This window comes from Platalea leucorodia (genome assembly GCF_965183815.1).
Source record: "Platalea leucorodia genome assembly, chromosome: 9".
Lineage (NCBI taxonomy): Eukaryota > Metazoa > Chordata > Aves > Pelecaniformes > Threskiornithidae > Platalea > Platalea leucorodia.
Genome location: NC_138831.1, coordinates 35,176,186 through 35,196,459, shown reverse-complemented (window position 1 = coordinate 35,196,459; position 20,274 = coordinate 35,176,186). Strand labels below are relative to the sequence as shown.

The following is a 20,274-nucleotide window of genomic DNA, read 5'->3' as shown; positions in this document are numbered from 1 at the left end:
TTTTTTTTACTATTTAAAAGAAGTTGCTCAGCCAATTGTAAGTCCCAGTTTCCTGCTGGCAGGTGTCTTTTCATAAGGAAATCACACCTGAGCTGGTTGTATCAGTGTGCTGGAAACAAGGACTACCACTTCAGAATCCAGTCTTCAAGCTGAAGAGCTACTGAATTCCAGGAAAGAGAGGTGATGTTTATGAGGGGGCTGTTGGGAGCATTATCGGCCTAATCTCATCTTTAAATATGACACCATGGAATGAACAGGTGGGTACTACAGCACACTAATCCGATGTGGAGTGATACAACCTACAGAGCCTCTTTAGACAGGTATACGCAGAAATCTGTCACCTGAAAAAATGTACCCATAGAGAGACAATGTATAGTGTGCATGCCTGAACAATCACACAAATTCTGAGAAACTACTACACGCGCTTGTTGCCAATTTCCCTTTTGTCTTCTCTAAATGCTATTGCTCCCTGTGAAGGGGAAGAAGGCCACCAACAACTAAGGAAAAAATATCCACTACACTTTATGACAGAAGTGCGTAGTACATAGAAGTTCAAACTAGTTTCCTACTTAGAATAGCCTCTTTCACATGGAAAACTGCAATGACATTGGCTGATTTCACTTGACTTAAATTGTAATATCTTACAAAGCTGGACATGGGAAGAGGTTGCAGGCCTCCTCTTCTGGAATGGGTTTGGTGCTGCTGTCACAGTAACTCTCGGATACCTCCTCGTGAGTGATTCTGTTGACACAGTGGAAAACTGGGTACTGCGACCCTGAAATGAAGAGGAAAATTAGGTGATGCATTGCAAAAGACTCGGCAGTATAAGCCATAACAGTAGCATCCAACATTGATTCAGAAAGGAAAAGCATAAATTAACAGGAAACAGACTAAGATTTTATCCAAAATTTCCAAATGTGAGAGTTGAATGCTATACTGTTTATGTTGTAGTATTAAGGGAAGTCCTTAGTATATAGAAAGCACAGCATGGCATTATAGGAAAGGTTGAGAAAACATGCTCCTTGGTCTTCATGAGATCTTTATAGTGCAGAGAGTATAAACATTAAGTATTCAGGCAATTTAAAAAAATGCAGCCAAGCAGCCACAACACAGGCTTGAGAGGAGGAAAAATCTAGTAGTCATTCTGTTGTGCTTCTGGAAAAAGACTGAGCCTCCTTACTTTAGAGTTACGTGGTGAGTAAACACATGAGAATATTATCACTTTACCTGTTTTTTTTAAAAGATGCATAAGATAAAGCTTACAGGTTAAACATTACTGTAGACTACAGACTCACTAAAAATTACTACTCTCCATATTTAATGCTCGGTCTTTAAATAATTTTCGTTCTGGAGCAGAAAGACAGAACTCTACTTCTATTACTATTGCAAATTGACTACCAAAATGATGACAAAGAGCAAGGTGCTAACATGCCTGCTTGTATCTGGCAAGTGAAAAGTTGGAGTACATTAACAAGTTTCCTGACACAGGTGATCGAGGAGCCAACCAGGAAAGGTGCTCTGCTCGACCTGATACAGGAAAACAAGGAAGAAAAAGCCAGGGATGTGAAAATCAGGGTCAGCTTTGGCTGCAGTGACCATGAAATGGTAGAGTTCAGGATTCTAAGAGGAGGGAGCAAAAAGCAGGACCACAACCCTGAATTTCAGAAGAGCAGACCCAAACCTCTTCAGAGATCTGCTTGGAAGAATCCCATGGGATAAAGCCCTAGAGAGAAGAGGGGTCCAGGAGAGTTGGTTGATATTCAAAGACCACCTCCTCCAAGCTCAAGAAAGGTCTATCTCAACAAGTAGGAAATCAAGCAAAGGTGACAGGAGGCCTGCATGGATAAGCAAGGAGCTCCTAACTAAACTTAGACATAAAAAGGAAGTACAAGAGGTGTAAGCACGGGCAGGTGATCTCAGAGGAGTACAGAGATGCTGTCTGATTGTGCAGGCATGCGGTTAGGAAAGGCGAAGGCCTGCCTGGAGTTGAATCTGGCAAGGAATGTGAAAGGCAACTCTACAAGTACATAAACAGCAAAAGAAAGACTTGGAAAAAATTTCCTTTTAGTTCTTTTTAGAAAGTAGTACAAAAGTCTGCTGATTCTCTCTGCCGTGTCTATACCATGTAAAGTGGCAGCAACCGCTCCTCTCACTGTGGTACAGCAATGGCATAGGACACCTGCATGGTAACAGCAGCCATTTGGTTACAAGAGCAACAGGGCTCAGCCAAAGAGAAGTGGTCAAGGTACAACCCACAACTGCCAGTTCAACCACTTGAAGTTAGACCCACTGACTTAAAAATTGGGTGATTTTAGTTGTTTTAGACTATCCTACAACAAGTAACTCCAAATGACTGATTATTTATTGGTATTGAAGACTTGTTAGTGCAGATATTCAGAATTACACAGAGAAAGAAACCACGAACAGGTGAATTAACTCTGAACTGAAAGAGAAACATTTTGCTTAGGTTAGACCTAACTTTCTTCCACAGAATGCAATAAGCACAACTGGAATGTTATTCAACCAGACAAGCAGATACACAGTTTACACTTCTTTCCTCCCATTTTTCCTGGAACGTTTTCCTATTTTTGCTGGAATGCTCTCCTTCTCAGATGTCACGTTTGTCATTTTGCCTTTGAGATGCATGGATGATGCGTGATCATTCTGAATAAGGCTGTATTTTTCAAGTAAAACTATACTGACTGACCTTGATATTAACAATATACTTCAGAATTTGGGGAAATATAGTGTACATCCTGAAGACAGAGTCATAAATGCCTAATTCTCAGTGTCTGCAACCAGAAATAGAATGAGACAAAACCCAAAATTCAGGTGGTTTAAGCAAGCACTTTTCCAACAGAACTCATATTGCTCACACTCACACTGCTCTTGTCTGAAACACGTTTATCTAGGAAAGCTATCACTCTATCTCAGGAATGCGCCCTATACAACAGTGTCTCTAGACCAAGCATCAGAAAGATTACAGAATAGTGGTTTTTCTCCATGTTACTGGCAAGATAGGAGGAAGCAGGGCACGAGTTATCAGTACAACTTCACCTCTCCAGAAAATAGACCTCTCTTTTCCTTAGATCAAAATATATGTCTACAAAAAAACAAACTGCCATGCCTCTCAGTCAAAGGCAAAAAGAAGTCCCATCTTGCCTAGAAGACCCAAGCAATTTGCACAGAAAACTCAGCTGCATCTTTGCTGGTATTTCTGTCTAAAAAGAGTGTAGAAAAGGCCTAGGTTGTAACAGTTAAAGCTTACATACCTCAAATGTGGGTTTACTAAAGCCTGCGCTGTCAGTGACACTGATTCATAAGATGGTTGACACTACAAGTCTTAGGCCACTGGACTGAAGGTGAGTTTTCTCCAGTTTTCCATTTCTAATTATCTACTTGGACTTGCAGTCTTTGTCTAAGATCTGTGGTTAATTAGCTCCACATTTTTTATCTCCTGGAGCTCAGAACCTCTATAGATTTAACGGTAACTGCTAAATAATTTTTTAAATATTCTGAAATTAACAATTCAAACATCTCATCCTGAGTTTACTGAAATAAATTTCCTTTGTCATGCAACCAACAGGTAACTTACTTGAAGCAATTTTGACTGGTATCAATATCGCTGTTATTGTTTTTAGCTCTATCTGTAGCTATAACATGGACACTCATCTGGCCTTGGACCAAATTCACAAAATGTCCTCTCAAACTAATTAGGAAGCAAATGTTTTCAATGTATACAAACTGGTGACAGTCAGCTGAGATCCCTCACTGGTACGTCTTTATTTCAAAGCTCTGTGATTTTTAAGGTATGGCGATGGGTGGCTATGTATAGTACAAAAGCTTTCACTTTTACTATCACAAAAACTTATTCTTCCAAATAATTGCTTGTGCTATGCAATATTGAATCTGTGGTCACTGTGAATGTCTTACAGCAAAGATTAATCTGGCGAGCTCCAAGTAGTGTATCCATCACATCCCGAAAGCTCACTAATTACCAGTCCCTTTCCGTCCCTCTTCCTTCCCACTTCTCCCCTATGAAAACCTCAGTTTTCTGAAGTCACATTATTGCTGTTCCAGCAATGTCCAATGAAGCAAAGACATGGCTGATGGAATCCCTGTGAAACCTTCCCCTAAAGATCAGAAAACTGTTGACAAAGACACAAAAAGCACTGAGGGTGTGTGTATCTGACAAAGCTGGAGAGGCCAAATGGAAGGATAAAGAATGCCAAAGAATGTTGAGGAAAGCAGCTGTGTATCGAGGGTGAGAGAGAGAGCAGCTTGCCATAAAATCCTGAGATATTTCCTTTCAGAGGCAAATGCCATATATTCCCTTTTAATTTACATACTTTGTATTTCATATTTTTATTTTTGTTGTTTCTACCGATTTAAATATAAGCACACATAATAGCACTGATATGTCTTTTACTTGTAAGATAACAGAAAACACAGGTCCAGCAATGCTTTGTGCACACAAGAGCTGCTGAATAGTCACACTGCTTCTCCCCTCCATGCTTCTCTCCCACGCTGAAACCCTCCCATGGGTCATCTACTTTCTGTGCATGGTGTATGAAGCACTTACCTTTCCCACATGTAGTAGTGCACTCAGTTTTTCCAATCTGTTTCCAGTTGTGCTCTCGGTTTTGTCTTGGTGGTTGCACAGCAGGCACCTGGTTTTCTGGCTGATGAGAAGGAAATCTTCCTGGCTGAATAACTGGAAAAGTTCCAGCTGACTGTCCAGTGAGAGTATCCGTCTCCCTATGCAAATCCTCATCCTCATGATTTGTACTTTCTGGCATTCCTAACTGACCATTCAAGGGCTCCCCTGATGATGGACAATAACAAAAAAGTAAAATCATAAGCCTCACTTGCAAATATCAGTCTGTGTTTTCATCCACTAATAATCACAACTGGAGCATCATAAAACTTGAAAGCAGCTTTCATCTGCTATGCAGAGACCTCCTAATAGTGTCCTGCAAAGATTGTGTTGTTTTAAACTAAGATAACCACGTCTCAGCCAGCAAATACATTAAAAACTGAAGAATCTCCAAACACACTGTAGACTTAATGCACCCAGTGTCAAAATTTCCCAAATCTTTTTTTTTTTTTTTGTACCATATTCTGTGTTCTGTGTCTCCCCATGTCACAGCACAGCTGTTCCTCATTACAGACTGCAAACACACTTAGAAATTTGTCAAGGCGAGTCACAAACATTAGAAATAGGACCAAACTCGCTTGCAAATTTTCTACTGTCCTTCAGAATTTCATACCAGTACACACAGCACAGAACCATAGCTCAGTCGGGAGCACGAGCTGTCCAGATTCTGGCTTGGGAAGGCAACAGTTTTGTGTTTGATCCTCTCCAGTTGGGAGAGGAAAGAGAAACTGTGAAGGGTTGTTTTAAATTATCTCAAACTCTGAAGAGAAAAATCATGTTCTATTTCATTTCTGAGACATGGTTACAACACTCCAGCTCATGCAAAGCCATGGTTAACATTTTAACAACAAAATGGTTACTGAAAGTAGAAATATGTGACCAGATTTCCTGCTACAGCATAAATAATCCCTGCCAGTATTAATTCACTGAAGTTACCAAATCTGTACAGACTTCTCTTTCAACACGTAGGGTGAAATTCTGGGCCTCTCCCATATCAATGGCAGTATTTATGAATTTATTTATGAATTTAATGGTATGAATTTCTCCATTAGCTTGTTGGGTAACAAACTGTGTTTAATAATAGGAAATAGTGGCATTTTACCTGGCCTCCTGTGAGCAAGCAACTGAGGACTAATGACATTGTCTCCTGGAATGATATACTCATAATGTATACCTGGGTTAGGCTGCTGATGTATCATCTAAAAAGAAAAACAGCCATATATTCAGTTCTTCCACTTATTATATTACTAATACTTAAATACATATTTGAACTGATCAACTACGTAACATTATTTATCATTGGTCAGGGTAGAAACAACGGTTAATGACCGTCTCTAAAAAATGCAAAAAAAGATATTTGTTTCTGGAAAAAATAAGAAAATACAGGTCACTGTGTTTGCAAACTGAGCTAGCTGGTGATGGCAGAGAAACTGTTTCTCTAAATCTTCTTTGAAAAATGTAAAACTGACATGCTCGGGGCCAAGGTGTGGCTGTTGCCTGCACCAGCCGTGGCCTCGCCTCTCGCCAGCGTGGGCATCAGAGGCTCACACCAGGCCACAGCAGCAGAAGAGATGGCCCTAAGGTCTCCAAAACATTCTCAGATAGAGGGAGCTTGACAGATGCCTGAGGAAACATAAGCAAGGAAGAAACAAAGCAGAGAAAAATAAATACCACAGACTTCAATCTACAAATCTAGCCAACTGCCTTTTTTAAGGTTTATCAGTTGTACTTGAATGGAGCACATGCAGACAGCACATACGTGTTATTCTGTGTGTACCATCCCACAAATCAAACTGTTCCTTTCATCGCCATGCAGCTACCTCTGCACCACTCAATGAAGACTCAGCAATCAACTAGCTACAATTACTAACATTATGCTGCTCTCACCATAAGCATTGCTCAATAAAGACCACAAGTGAACAGATTACAAAGGCCCATATACTTGTTACAGCAGCTGAAGAGTGCCTGTGCAACCCTCCTGCATCCTTCCATGCTAATTTTCAACTGACTGAAGATGTAACGTAAGTGCAGACTCCCACTGCTTTACAAGCTAGCCACACCAACTCTATCAAAGTGTTCGTTATGAAACACAGGAGGGAACTGTAAGGTTTTCTCCTTTAAATGTGAAAACGAAGCCGAGTGGTTTCCCAACGCTGCTGCACAAGCCCATGTGAGCTGACATGAGCACGCGTGAAAGTCAGCGTCACTTCTTGTGTGCCTGTTTAAGCAGTTAGGCATAATAAGACCTGAGCAAGATATGACTTTATGAAACCTTTTTAGAACTGTTAGCAGCATGCTACGTACGCAACTGGCTTGTATTACGTTGTTGCTGCTGCTGAGAGCCTAAGCATACTCACACTAGAAAGGCAGGGATGCCATCAGATGCTAATTTCACTAGTTTAGCTTTGATTACTTCAGTACTGCTTCTACTGACACCACTGCTTTAAAAGTCCTGAACTCTTTGTGGGGATTGGTCTGGTAGAAGCCTCAGATTACACTTTAAGTACCTTTCTTTTAAAAACCAAACCAAACCAAACAAACACCGGAGCTTGCACTAGCTCTTTGGTTCTGACAAAGCATGGGCTGGAATGAAAAAAGTCATGCTATGCCAATGGCTTTATGACACAGCAGAGCACACTTACGCTTCAAGGTTCCACTAAATTCGTCACACCAATTAACACCAGCTACGGATTCAGACCTTTGTTTTTCCTTGTGTCAAAAACACTTTTTCCTTGCCAAACATAATAGCTGTTCCTCTAAACTCTGTCCCTCAGAGATCATTCACCTTTCTGAACCATCTAATAATGCATTGCCTGTAATATTTTTTGTAAGGGTTGGTCCTTCCCATGTCACTTTGTTATCCAAAAAATACACCCTCTTTGTGTTTGGTCCTGAGAGAACTGAGCACTGTGAAGCTGACTTCAGCGGAAGAGTACCCCCCACCTTCCAGAACCAGGACCTGTTCTTAAGACGGTTCCAGGAACAGCCTTCCAGTGGTTCCCATGGTTTTTCCATCACATTTCTCAAACAACTGACAGGCACATGTTATAAAGAGCTTAACTGATGAAGTCCCTATGAAGATATTGTCATAGCTTTCCTGCAGGAAAACACCTGGAATTATACAAGAGTTTTGCTTTGAGTTAGTGGACCTAAGTCTTTGTAGCCATGTATACTTCACACTTGGACAAAACTTGCATCTCTCTTTATCTTGCTAATTATAACCTGCTGTAACTTGAGAGAGATTTTTTCTCTACATTTTTAGAGTGGAAGAAAGACAGCATGATCTCAGGAAAAAGGAACAGAAAGCCATTTTAAGTTCCCATCTGCAAATCTCTTCATTTTTCTACACAGAGCATAAAGATCGTGAGTATGGATGAAGAGAGAATTATGTGATTCAGGAACTGCAAGACAAAGTCTGAAAAAAAGACACCTGTATCTGCACGGCTACAAATTTCAAACCCGTAAGAGAGGCTGTGGCATACTGATGATTGATTTTCTTTCATCTAGCACTATCCATTTTTATCTTCCCACACTAAAATGAAAAAGACACTAAACTATCAGCTTATAATGAATTATAGTATTCCTCACATCTAAAGGAAACATCTCAGATAAGAGGACAGTCAAATTAGATGTGGCAATCCATAGTAGCAGCCACAGAGCAAAACTGATAAAGCTATGCCCATCAGGCCAGCTTTCTTATATTCATTGCAAAAGCAAAAAAAGAAGAGACTAAGCCTAAACTAAAATGTTAAAATATGATAAATTTAAGCTTAAGGGTTTTTTTTTTTTTATGGTATTATTTTGGAAAAAATCTGTTTAATCCATTTCCTGATCCTTTTCTCTCTGGGTCATTACGTATTAGGCATCAATCAGCTGACAATAGAAACTGAAGACCAAACCTCAGCTCATAGCATTCTGTAACTACACAATGATATGTATATTTTAAAAAACATGCAGTCTGCATTGCAGAATCTAGGAGCCAAACCATTTAATCTTCCAGGCTTTTGCCAGTCTTACATTGCAATCAATCAGAAATTACCTGAAAAGAAGTAATGTTTGCATAATTATTACATTGCTTTAAGACACCATATAGCAGATGGGGAATAACCTTGCCAACTTCTAACTTTTCCGAGTTAAGTAATCAGGGTAGTTACTATTCATTTTTCCACGAAACAACCCAGCACACTCATTTTTCCACCCCATATTGCACTTAAGGGCAAAAAAGCCATAGCTGGATGAAACAACCATATCACCAGTTAATCTAGTTTTTTCAACGAGTGGATTTTACCATGTGAAAGTGTATAATCTCAGAACACATCATTTATTTTTGAATAACTTGTAATCAATTACAGTTATATTTTTTATTTCAATAAGATGCAGTAGAAGTCCTATCTGAAGTAAACAGCTTTTTCAATACGATTCCCCCCTCTTAGGCACAATTTGTCTTCTCTCTTCCTTTCTCAGAAGGTTATTATCTATGGTCTCCTAGCACAGTTTTGTATTAAAACTGCTCTGCTGCAAATCCCACGTTCTAGTTTTTTGGACTTCCGTTTCTTTTAAAGAAAACCGAGATGGTATCACTCTGTGAGAGGCCTTGTCTGATTTAGGTATTTCCTTCAGTTCACTGTAAAATTAAAGTACGCCAAATTTGCTTGCGTAGGAAAGTATCTGGAGAAAATCCAGTTCACAAAAATCCCCAAACCAACCCCAGACATTTGTATGCTTTATCTCTATTTTACTGAGCAAGTAAAATTGGTTTTACTGGATCAGTAAAATCTGAGAGAAAAAGGCTTCATCATTATTTAGATTTCCTACGATCTGGAGCACGATGGGAGCAACAGCAAGCAATAGTAAATATCAAAAATAATGTTTCAAAATTAAAGGAACAAAACAGTAATAAAATATTGGCACTGAATGCAATTTTACTGTTGCATGTTAACAGTGAATTGAACAATTTTTGTCCATCAGGAAGATTAATCTAAATACAAGAAACTTACATAGACATCAAGGACTTCATTTGTTGGACCGTCAGCTAAAAACGACTCTCCTGCAGTGCTGGAGATTTCATTGGGGCGTTTATAAGTGAACATTGTCCCACCACCTTCATATCTTCCAGGTCGATCAATTGCCCAGTTTCCATTGATGATGGACCGTCCTGATCGACTCCGCAATGCTGTAGAGGATGGAGACAGAAACACAAGGACTTTGATCAGAGGAAATCACCTGCACATACTGGTGTCCAAGCAAATCCCCAAAGGTGCATGACACTGTTAGGTGTTCTTTGATGACAGGGGACAAAGCTGTGTGGCTGTTGAAAAGAACAGTTATATCAGTAGTTGTGCAAAAGAAAAAAAAAAGCCTAGAAAACTTTGTCCAAACACTTGGTATGTTTATGTTGCAAGAAAAGAAAGAACAAAGATAGCTTGGAAACCTTTTTCAACAGTTTCTCACAGGTTGCCATGTGACTCTCAGCCAGCCAGCAGCATGCACTGAACACACATGGATGCCGAGGAAGTGGTTTTCCTCCACTTCCTTCCCATTGAATTGACTGTTTTGTGATTTAGACAGAACAAAACACAGAGGCAGATACAGAAAATCAGTACATTATACAATGCAGAAGCAGCAAACAATTTAGGGACACATGAGTATCCTGGGTTGCCAAATATTCCAGTTATTCTTCATGAAGCCATTTAGTTACTCCTTCCATTTCCTTTTCAGAACACAACTTTTTTTTTGCCAGAACATCTGCAGAGCATCTGCAGAGCCCCGATCTGCAGCACTGTTTGGAATGACGAGCTCTCTGAAAATGCCAGGAGGATATCTTGTGTAAGGAAAAGTGACTTTGCAAATCAGATTCTAGCTAGCGAAGGATAAAATATGGATTCAATATCCAGTTGTGCCGCCCATTCCCTTTGTCATCATGGGCAAGTCACCGATTTCCAGGTGCCTCTGTTCCTTCTTGTTCCTACTTTCTCTATCTGTCTATGTGACTATAATATTAAGTCCTTAAGGTCAGAAACTCCAGCCACATACACATACATAATTTTATGCAATATTACAGTTATATTTTTTAAAATACAGTAATACCTTGAAGCTGAAACCACATCAAGACATTGTTTAAGTACACAGGAAAGACAGGACCCTTTCTCTAAAGGCTCTACTCAAAAGATTTTCAATTTTATTACAGAAGAACTTGCTTTTAAATACAGACTTTAAACCAGACAACAAAATCTACTAATATCCTTGGCTGCGGGTCATGGTTCAACCCAGCTGGCAACTAGGCCTCACACAGCCGCTTGCTTACTCCCCCCACAGTGGGATGAGGGAGAGAATCAGAAAAGTAAAAGTGAGAAAACTCATGGATTGAGATAAAGGCAGTTTAACAGGTTAAAGCAAAAGCCACGCATGCAAGCAAAGCAAGGAATTCATTCGCTGCTTCCCATCGGCAGGCAGGTGTTCAGCCACCTCCAGGAAAGCAGGGCTCCATCACACATAACAGTTACTTGGGAGGACAAACACCATCGCTCCAAACGTCCCCCCCTTCCTTCTTCTTCCCCCAGCTTTATATGCTGAGCATGACGTCATATGGTGTGGAATAGCCCGTTGGTCAGTTGGGGTCAGCTGTCCCGGCTGTGCCCCCTCCCAGCTTCTTGTGCACCCCCAGCCCACTCGCGGGTGGGGTGGGGTGAGAAGCAGAAAAGGCCTTGACCCTGTGTAAGCACTGCTCAGCAATAACTAAAGCATCCCTGTGCTATCAACACTGTTTCCAGCACAAATCCAAACCAGCCCCATGCGAGCTACTGTGAAGAAAATGAACTCTATCCCAGCCAAAACCAGCACATTCTATATTGCTTGGCAATTTACTTTTCAATGCAAATTAAAGCTACGAGCTTTGAACTCATAAAAATGTAGGGCTGAGGACCCAGTTATTCCAGAGACTGTTTCTTCTTCTGTCACAACTGCAATGTTCAGTTAATATGCTCTCAGCATTATACACAACTATTTATGCTGCTGGGAAAAACTTAAAAAGCCTACATACATGGCCTAAATGATGGGAAATTATATTAATGTTGTTAATTCCAAAGTAATACACATTAAAGAAGAAACTTAAATTGTTCTTACATATTCCAGACATCTGAATTAAGTGAGTTAGTTAATAGAAGCAGTATTTCTGCTTTTGCTGCAGGCCTCTCAGTGAAGAACATCAGTGTGACTGTGTGGTGAGAAATGGTTACGAAAAGTCAATGTAAAGGCGCATTATGTTAAGATAAGAAAAGACAGCAATAGAGAACCACACTGCAAATATCATTGTTCTTTTACATAAATTAATGATTTTAAGTGCAATACTATTGCCACATTTCAGAAACCGTGTCAATCACTTCATTACTCTTCTTTCAGTACCCCCTCGTTGAAAGCAAACCTTCTGTATTGAGAAAATTCCATAGTTACAGATAAAGATGCAGACAAATATAGACATATGGATTAAAAATCAATTATTCCAATTAAAAAAGAAAAAAAAGGAAAGTAATGAAAAAAAAAGCTTTTAAATTCAAAAAGAATACTTTTCACATGATGTGTGTCTATAGGCCTATCAGCTTCAATCCAACAAGAAGCTGTTGAGGGGAACACTTTAATATAAGGGACTGACTGGACTTGTAGAGATATTTTTTTTTTAATTAATAGAAGTAAATAGCTGCAAAGGAACATCCTAATATTGGAGGTTTGAACTTCATAATATCCTATGTATATTAGGCTAAGACCTAAGAACTCAGAACAGAACATACTGGGCAAAGGGATAGTGACACTGTTAGTGTCCTTGCCTTGCTAAGTTGCAAGATTCAAAGTCTTTTTCCCTTACGGGAGTGGTTGCTGCTGACTAATCAACTATTTTCAATTTGCTTAATATTGATGAAATTGTTTATAGAAGATGACTTCATTGTGGTTTTTGATAAATTCTGTAAATAGTGCTTAGATAACATGATGTACTGATGTCTCTTGTAAGTCCTTACCATTGTTATTCATTAATGAAAAAGCAATGGTTCATTAGACAAAGGGGGTGACTTTATCAGTCTTCAACCAACTAGAATTTTCAGTTATGTTTGTGATTTCAAGTCAGCTTGCATTAGTTTGCCTTATAATACATGCAAAAATAGAGGTATGCAATACTAATATATTATCTAACTACTAATAGATTTGAATTGCAGTTGTATGGGCTTTATTAATTAACCCTGCACTAAACTGATACAGTCACTTTTCTGTATGACTACAGTCATACTTTTTCGAAGTGGGGTAACAAATGACATGAGAACACGTGTGCAATTTGCAAATTTAAAATATAAATTAGTCTTTATTATTAGTGTCCCAGTTTGTGCAATAAAAAATTTTAATAGGATCAAATCTGTTTTTCATTAAAAGGAAAATAAGGTAGTAACTGAATAGAATGGGTATAAAAGTAGATAAATTAATTTAAAAGACTTTATATTATTGCATTCCTTGCTTTCTACACTGTAAAGAAATGTGTTTTTTCATCGTTCTGGACAAAATGTAAGATGTAGGAAGGTTAAGGATTAAAGCAATTGGTTACCACCTGTTCTGAACCTATGAGAAAGCAGCCCATATTGTTGACAAGTCTTTACTCTCAAGGAAATACATAGGACTGTCCCTGGACCACTTGTCCCTGTAAAGAGCTTTGATGGGTGAGGTTTCAGACTTTTACTTCTCCCTATGCAAAACACTCAGTGGATTTGAGTAGCTAGACAGAGCTGCACCCACATAAACTCAGAAGGCACGAGGCGCAGTGGAGAACTTCCCACCTTTTTGGACTTCTAAAGGACAGCAAAGTTAGTCCATATCATCCCCAGAAGAGCACTAAAATAGCTGGCATAATCAAGAACCTGGCACATTTGGCTTGCAACTGAAGTAAAAAATTTAAATGACATTAATGGTTCTGGATCAGACCCTGTAAAAACGCATTCACACATTTTGAAATTTTATTTTAGTTAATGCTACATGTTTATTTTCCCAAGAGCAATCATATACCCACTTGCTTCCCAGGTCTCATTTTCTGACACATTAACAAAACAGTCTCTATACTGTAAACATTAGTTGAAAAATATTTTATACATCAGCCACGAAAATGGCATCATTATTAGTCATATAGTGCTGGGAGGAAAAATTACAGCTCACATACTATTGCATACAGGTTAAATATGAAATCCATTCACACTATTTACATGCTATTTACACTTGTTACATTTTAATTCAAACAACTGTGGAGTAAACGCTTCTGCAAAATTTATTGGAGACTGGTTTTACATTGTTTTTTAATATGGCACACTTCCTTAACTTTATGATTTGAGTATTTTTTCTTATATTGCTGCTAAACAAATAAAATAAATGAATTATCAAGAGCTCTAGCAAATAAAATAAATGAATTATCAAGAGCTCAGAAGAAAGAAAGAGAGCTGGCTAAGATTAAATTGTTGTTAATAATGAAGCTGTAGAAAGATGGCTGTCTGAGAAACTGAGACTCCATTAAACTTTCATTTCAAATCTATCATATGACAGGTCTGAAAGAGGCCTCCCCATAAAAAGGGAAAATGTGCCTCTTTTATGTTTTGATCACTCCGCAGTTGCCACCTCAACTCTGCCCCGTGAAGAATTTTTATGATGCTAATATTTTTAGCCAAAGCATGAGAGATTATGAAAAGCTTTACCGTTAATTCCTCATGAGGAATTCCTCATACAGTCTGTAGCTGATTTCATCTATCTTCCATCCTGGGATCAGCTTCTTAACTAAAACTTTGTTTACAGTGGCCTTCAGTAATGTTTTGCACTAGAGAGATGGAATATTTCAGGATACAAACTCTGATCAACACTTCTACTTGGGCTACAATTCTATGACAAAATCTCAATAGGTCTTCTATTTCAAGTATCTGAAGAGTATTAATTAATTTTCTACAGTTCAGCTTACAGCTCTCCTTTTAAAGATGTTTTGCAGCTCCTGTCTTCCTGTTTAACAATTCTATACAGCCTCCCCTACAACTCAGAAAAAAACTAGCAAAAGAGAATTTAAATCAATGGTAGTCGATGCAGTGGTGCAACGGAGTGAAGTTCTGTAAAAAATGACCTCACATCCACTTTCAAGGTCAGTATTTCCAGTTAGAAGTTGTGTTTGATGGTTTATAAGAGTAGCTTTTGTAATCCTAATTTAAACTACATCACTGCAATCAGAAAATTAAAAAATCAATTTCTCCACTACTTTAAAGATAATTCTATTACTATAGTTCCCTTTTGTTACGTTTTTCAATCTTGCCAACTTTCTCAATTCTAGCTCACTACATGCTCCAGCTCCTGAATGTTAGTGACTACTTCATACTCTCAGGTGCGCTTAAAAAAAGATAAAACCAAAACCTACAAAAAAGTTTGTAACACTCAGAACGAGAAAAATATACGAAGACGTGAACTTAGTATACATCAAAGCTAGGGTCCAAGTAAAAAGACCCCAGTATTATTATTATTATTGTGAAAAACATCATCCAGCCTGTATCAAAACTTTCTATAAAACTTTTAAATATGTAACAACAAATTAAGAATCTTACACAGGAAAAAAGGCACTGCTCCTTAGCATTTACTAACCCAGTTGTTCTGGCATAAATGTGTCACTCCTCTTTCTCCTTTCCCCTCAGCTATAGCTAATTTAACAGCTAAGGTAAGTTTTGGTGTTCCAGATTTTAAAAGTTTCACTCAACTTTTTCAAACAGGCAATTTCTTATTAGAACTACAGCATCTCATTTACAGTATTACCACCAAAAAAGAACAACCCACCTTTAAAAAATCAGAGTGTGGATACAATTCAAGCAAAACCATTTGCTCTTCTGCTCAAAACTCTCCTACCTTAGATTAAGTGCCTAGTGATGCTCAAGCAGATGGAGAAGAACTTGGAAAAAGTTGATACCAATGCATATCTCCTGAAGACAGTTTTCAAAAATGTGCTCTCATTCCCATGACATCAGCGAATACGCATATTATCAGACATAAGATAACTGCCTGATTAATTTTTTGCTCCTCTGTAGTCTCCCTGTTTCCAGAATTATTGTCTGATTTTTAATGACTTGGGGTCCCACTTGGTTAAAACTGACCAGAAAGTCTTTCTAGCCCTTCTCAACTCTGAAAACAGAGTAAATAGCTGGAATTTGGCCATCTTAAGATGCTGCACCTGCAATATAATAATTATTAGCCTGAAAAATAAAATAACTCACTCTGTCATGAATTGTATGTGTGAAAATAACTGCCTTGATGAAAAGAAAATGTTGTGAGTCAGTCACAGTGAAGTAGCGGTGAATCAGTGAAAGAATATTACATGTACAGATCCACTGTAGAGGTTAGAGAAATAACTCTATATGAAAAATCCTAATATACTTCCAGCTACCAAGTTAAGTTTGAACAAAATTAGTTTTCCAGATATTTTAAAGTTGCTAAATTAGTAACAAGACTCATTAAATCTACAGCGGAAAAGGATTTCAAGACTTCCAGAATTTTTCATTTCATAGTAAGTTCACATTATGCAAGAAAAGCCTCTTCGTGTGGCGTTTTCCTAAGTCTTAATTCTGGGAAAAGCCCCAAACATTTGCTTGTGAAAATTAAAGTTCGCCTAAACTCAACGTAAAAATACATTCAGCTTGAGTTACAGGGCAAAGGTTCATATCACATCTTAATTTATCTCATTATTATTATAACATAATACAACAAAAACGACAAAAAGAAAGTGAGCGATTAAGTAGGAACAAATGGCAACTGCCTCTATAAGATACGTAATTTACAGTGTATTCATGTTAATGTGCCAGGTATTGCCAACATTACACATGTGGAATTGTTACATCCCATCAGACAGCATCATTTAAAGATACTCCAAAATATGAAGAGAAAAACAGAGTCTCTGTTTTATTCAGCTTACTTAAATACTTCTGGATATTGACAGAAAAAATGCCAGAAAAAGATTCAAGTACTTGCAATAAATGTAATGATTAATTGAAAGTAAAATTAATAGTTTAGCATTAAATACTAATACAGACATTTTTACACATGCAAAGAAAAAAACCCTGAATTTTATATATGAATGTTTGGCATGAGTGAATGACTTAAAATCTAATGAATTGTTTTTGAACATCTACTATGAAGGTGCTAGACAGTTTTCAAGGGAAACAATTCTGGGCAGCAGAGTATTTACAGATAAAACTTACAGTGAAATTTTGGAACAAACCGTTAGTTTGGATTTGAATTTGGTGGATGGGTAAGGAAAGCAACAATTTCATAGAACTATGTGAAGGACAGCTATCTGAGCAACTTCTACAACAATTAGCAACACGGTGCAAGGTAAAATAAGAGTTTTCAATTTATTTATCCCCATGTTCCTCAAAGTTAGGTTTTGATAGGTCATTTCTGTACACATTCAGTTTTAGCCTACCCAATGTTAAACACACCTTATACTATATGAAGTATGTCCGGTCTGGCATTGAAAATTTATAAAATACATGCTAAAAGCTTTGTATGATCCAGAAAGAATATACGTGCACTATTTCCAGCCCAAAGTCCCACCTGTGCTTCAGAAAACTGGAAACATCCCGATCCATATAAGCAGTTTGATATATTTTGTAAACTTATTACTGAATGACTCCTATTTTTTCTAACCACTTCATACCTGAAGAGAAATATTTTATGTGTGGGCCTAGTTCCTCACTATCTGCAACACATTTTCACCCCAAATTGCATAGGCACAGTACCAATAATGAAATGAAACCTCTCAAACCTGGCAAACAGCACTAATATTGAGTAACACAGTATATTTATTTTCTGTCCTAAGGCCTTTTTGTCTGGGAGAACAGTGTCCTAAGTCCTACTTAATTGCTTTACAAACCACATAAAGTCTTTAGACAGACAGAATCAAAGTTATTTCCCATGTATTAAAATTATTAAGTGTCTCTCATTTGGTTCTGACCCAAACAGAGAAGCAGAGAGTAGTTCCTCTCTGCTGGGAAGAGGACTGCATGGTTGCAACTGTGGTCAGTGGGAAACAAAGTGAAGGCTTGTGTTGTTGAAGTTAATTGCAAATATCTCGCTGGTAATTTAATGGTAATTTAATTTAACTGACAAGGTGCAGATGCACTCAAGATGCAAGACAAAGATTGATAAAACATGGTAAAAAATTATTCGATAAATTTCCTCAACAGAGGCACCTAGAAAAGGCGAGTAGGTGAGATGGATGCGGCTCTCAAGCCACATCTGTTTTGCAGCTGCCAATTAAACCAAAGCATCTTAAGGGCAAAGTGTAGCAACCATCTTATTTTTACACCTCAGCACAATTTTTACTCAACACATCACATTTGGAGCACATTTTTGGCGTTTTACTTTAATAAGCATTTTTAAAAATAAATTCTATTGCTGTTTAAGTTGAATTAAAGTGTAAGAATGTTTTGGCTAAACTAGTTTTCTTTAGAAATAACACTTTCCCAGCATCTTTAAAGAAAGTGCCCAGAAAAAGCTGCAGTAAATAACACTACTTCTGAATAAGTACTATGATGAAAGAAGTGAAAGAAACACACAACTTCTGCTATTTATTTTTCCTGTATGAAAATACATTCTGTGGAGCTTTCAGAGACAAATCTAAAATATTCACACACTGGATTATAAAAATCAGTGCAGAATGGTGCATCTTGTAACACAAAACCATAAAGATACCCTTTGGTGAAATCTCTTGTGAGATAAGTGACTCAGTTTCATGGTGAAAACCATGCATAACTTGGCAGTGGGGAACGTAACAGTAAGAGAGACTTGGAAGGGGGGGTGTTGTTGGAAAAGTCCAACCCATGGACTGCATCAAGCTGGCCATTAACTCTGAACAGCACATGCTTACAGCCTGTTGACCAGCTGTATACCACAAGTTAACTCCTAAAAGCACTGGCTACTTCTGAATGTGTATAGATTGTAAAACTCTCTCTCCAAAAGTACTTGAAGACAACTTCAGATACTTTAAAAAAAAAAAATAAATTCAGTTTTACAAAACATAGCTTGCCTACCTGCCTGTCAGCCTTGCAGTACGGAATACACAACACATTTCAAGTCAATGAAGAAAGAGCCCATTGACCACAGTCTAGAAATACTGTAAGTCATATTATACAGCTACTAGGCTACTCAAAGTATCTCTGATGCGTAAAGAGAAAAAAAGCCAAATGCCTAGACACTCAACTACAGTTTTAAAATAATAAAATATGCATTAGTTCAAATGGATTCTCTGAAATAACTCCTTTCCAAAAGCATAGATACTTGCTATTATTAGAAGACACCTTAGTTAGAGAATATTTAGGAGAAGTTTGGCACACTTCTTGTGAACTGAATTATGCATTATTTGCCTCTGACCTTTTGAATTCAAACTCCTATTGAAGCCATGGCAAAGCTCCCACAGGACTCTGAGCTTAATTCAAGAAATATTAGTAGGGCTAAGAATCTTGTAATCAGCAAGAATCAAATGATCTTTAACAGTCTGATCCTACAAAACCCTTATTCTAGAGCCAACTGAGGATATTAGAAAATGGTCAGCAGTTCACTGACTGGGCCCTAAATTAGTAGCAGATTGTATACACTCAGTCTGAAGACAGTATTTCTGCAGGTGGGACATCTTAATCTCCTGCACTGTATTTGGTTTCTTCACTGGCAAGCAAGAAAGGGTAAGGGTACAGATCTTCCATGACAAAAATGGGGCATCTTCTAACAGTGAATAGCTGAGACAAAGTGTTGCTGAACTTTCAACCATTTTGGAAGTTCAAAGCCATTACTTGTCACTTAAACAGTGTCAGAAAGGACCCAGATCAGAGAGTGGGACTCCCCACTGGGAAGTACTATATGACCTTACATAATCCTAATGCAGATGAATACTTTCTAATACAAACTTTAGGACAAAAAAACCCCTGTGTATACCTCCACTATTCCGCAGTCCAGGGAGGACCAGAAGCAAACATAATACAAAAGCATAACATGACTTTTCACATGTTTTTTTAGATCCTGACTGAAACCAAGAGTAAGCTGGATCCTGTGGTATTTCCAGTCCTTTTTCAAAGCCTAGAAACCAGAATCTTCTGCACAAGTATCCAAATTTGAGATACTTAGTCATATTTGGATCTGGGAAGCATCTGGAATGTTTGTTCTATCTTTCTATACAGTTACCCAAAATAGGGTAATATAGACCCCATCCTTACAAATCTTAATCATTTTTTCACCTACTAGGAACTTAAAAATCTACTTTTTAGAAATCCAGCAAACATCTTTCCTTACATCTTTGAATAGCTTGGGCACATGCTTATTTCCCAAAGTTATTGTTGCATGTCATCCATGAACTGAGTAGTATTCATAACATTGCCAGTTACCTACGACACATAGTGTTATTGCTAACAATAGCATTCAAGCAATTGCTTAAATATTTTCATAGTACAGAGGAAAAATGGTGATAAAAATACTACATTTGCAATACTATTACAAGAAATTATAATTCAAGTATACTATTATTTCCAAGGAAAGACTTGCACAGTTTTCTTTCTTATCTAAAATATTAACAGTAGACTTCA

The 20,274-nt window shown here is 37.9% G+C and overlaps 1 protein-coding gene across 1 annotated transcript in view; it reads right to left on the bottom strand.

Annotated features, from left to right (window-relative positions):
• THSD4 (thrombospondin type 1 domain containing 4) overlaps positions 1–20,274 on the bottom strand; it is a gene marked incomplete at its 5' end in the record, with an annotated part of 307,113 nt that overhangs the window by 21,747 nt on the left and 265,092 nt on the right. Inside the window, 4 exons of the mRNA XM_082321424.1 lie at positions 646–775; positions 4,583–4,825; positions 5,760–5,856; positions 9,655–9,830. Coding sequence (XP_082177550.1) covers positions 646–775; positions 4,583–4,825; positions 5,760–5,856; positions 9,655–9,830 — 646 coding nt within the window. The remainder of the gene's footprint in view (positions 1–645; positions 776–4,582; positions 4,826–5,759; positions 5,857–9,654; positions 9,831–20,274) is intronic.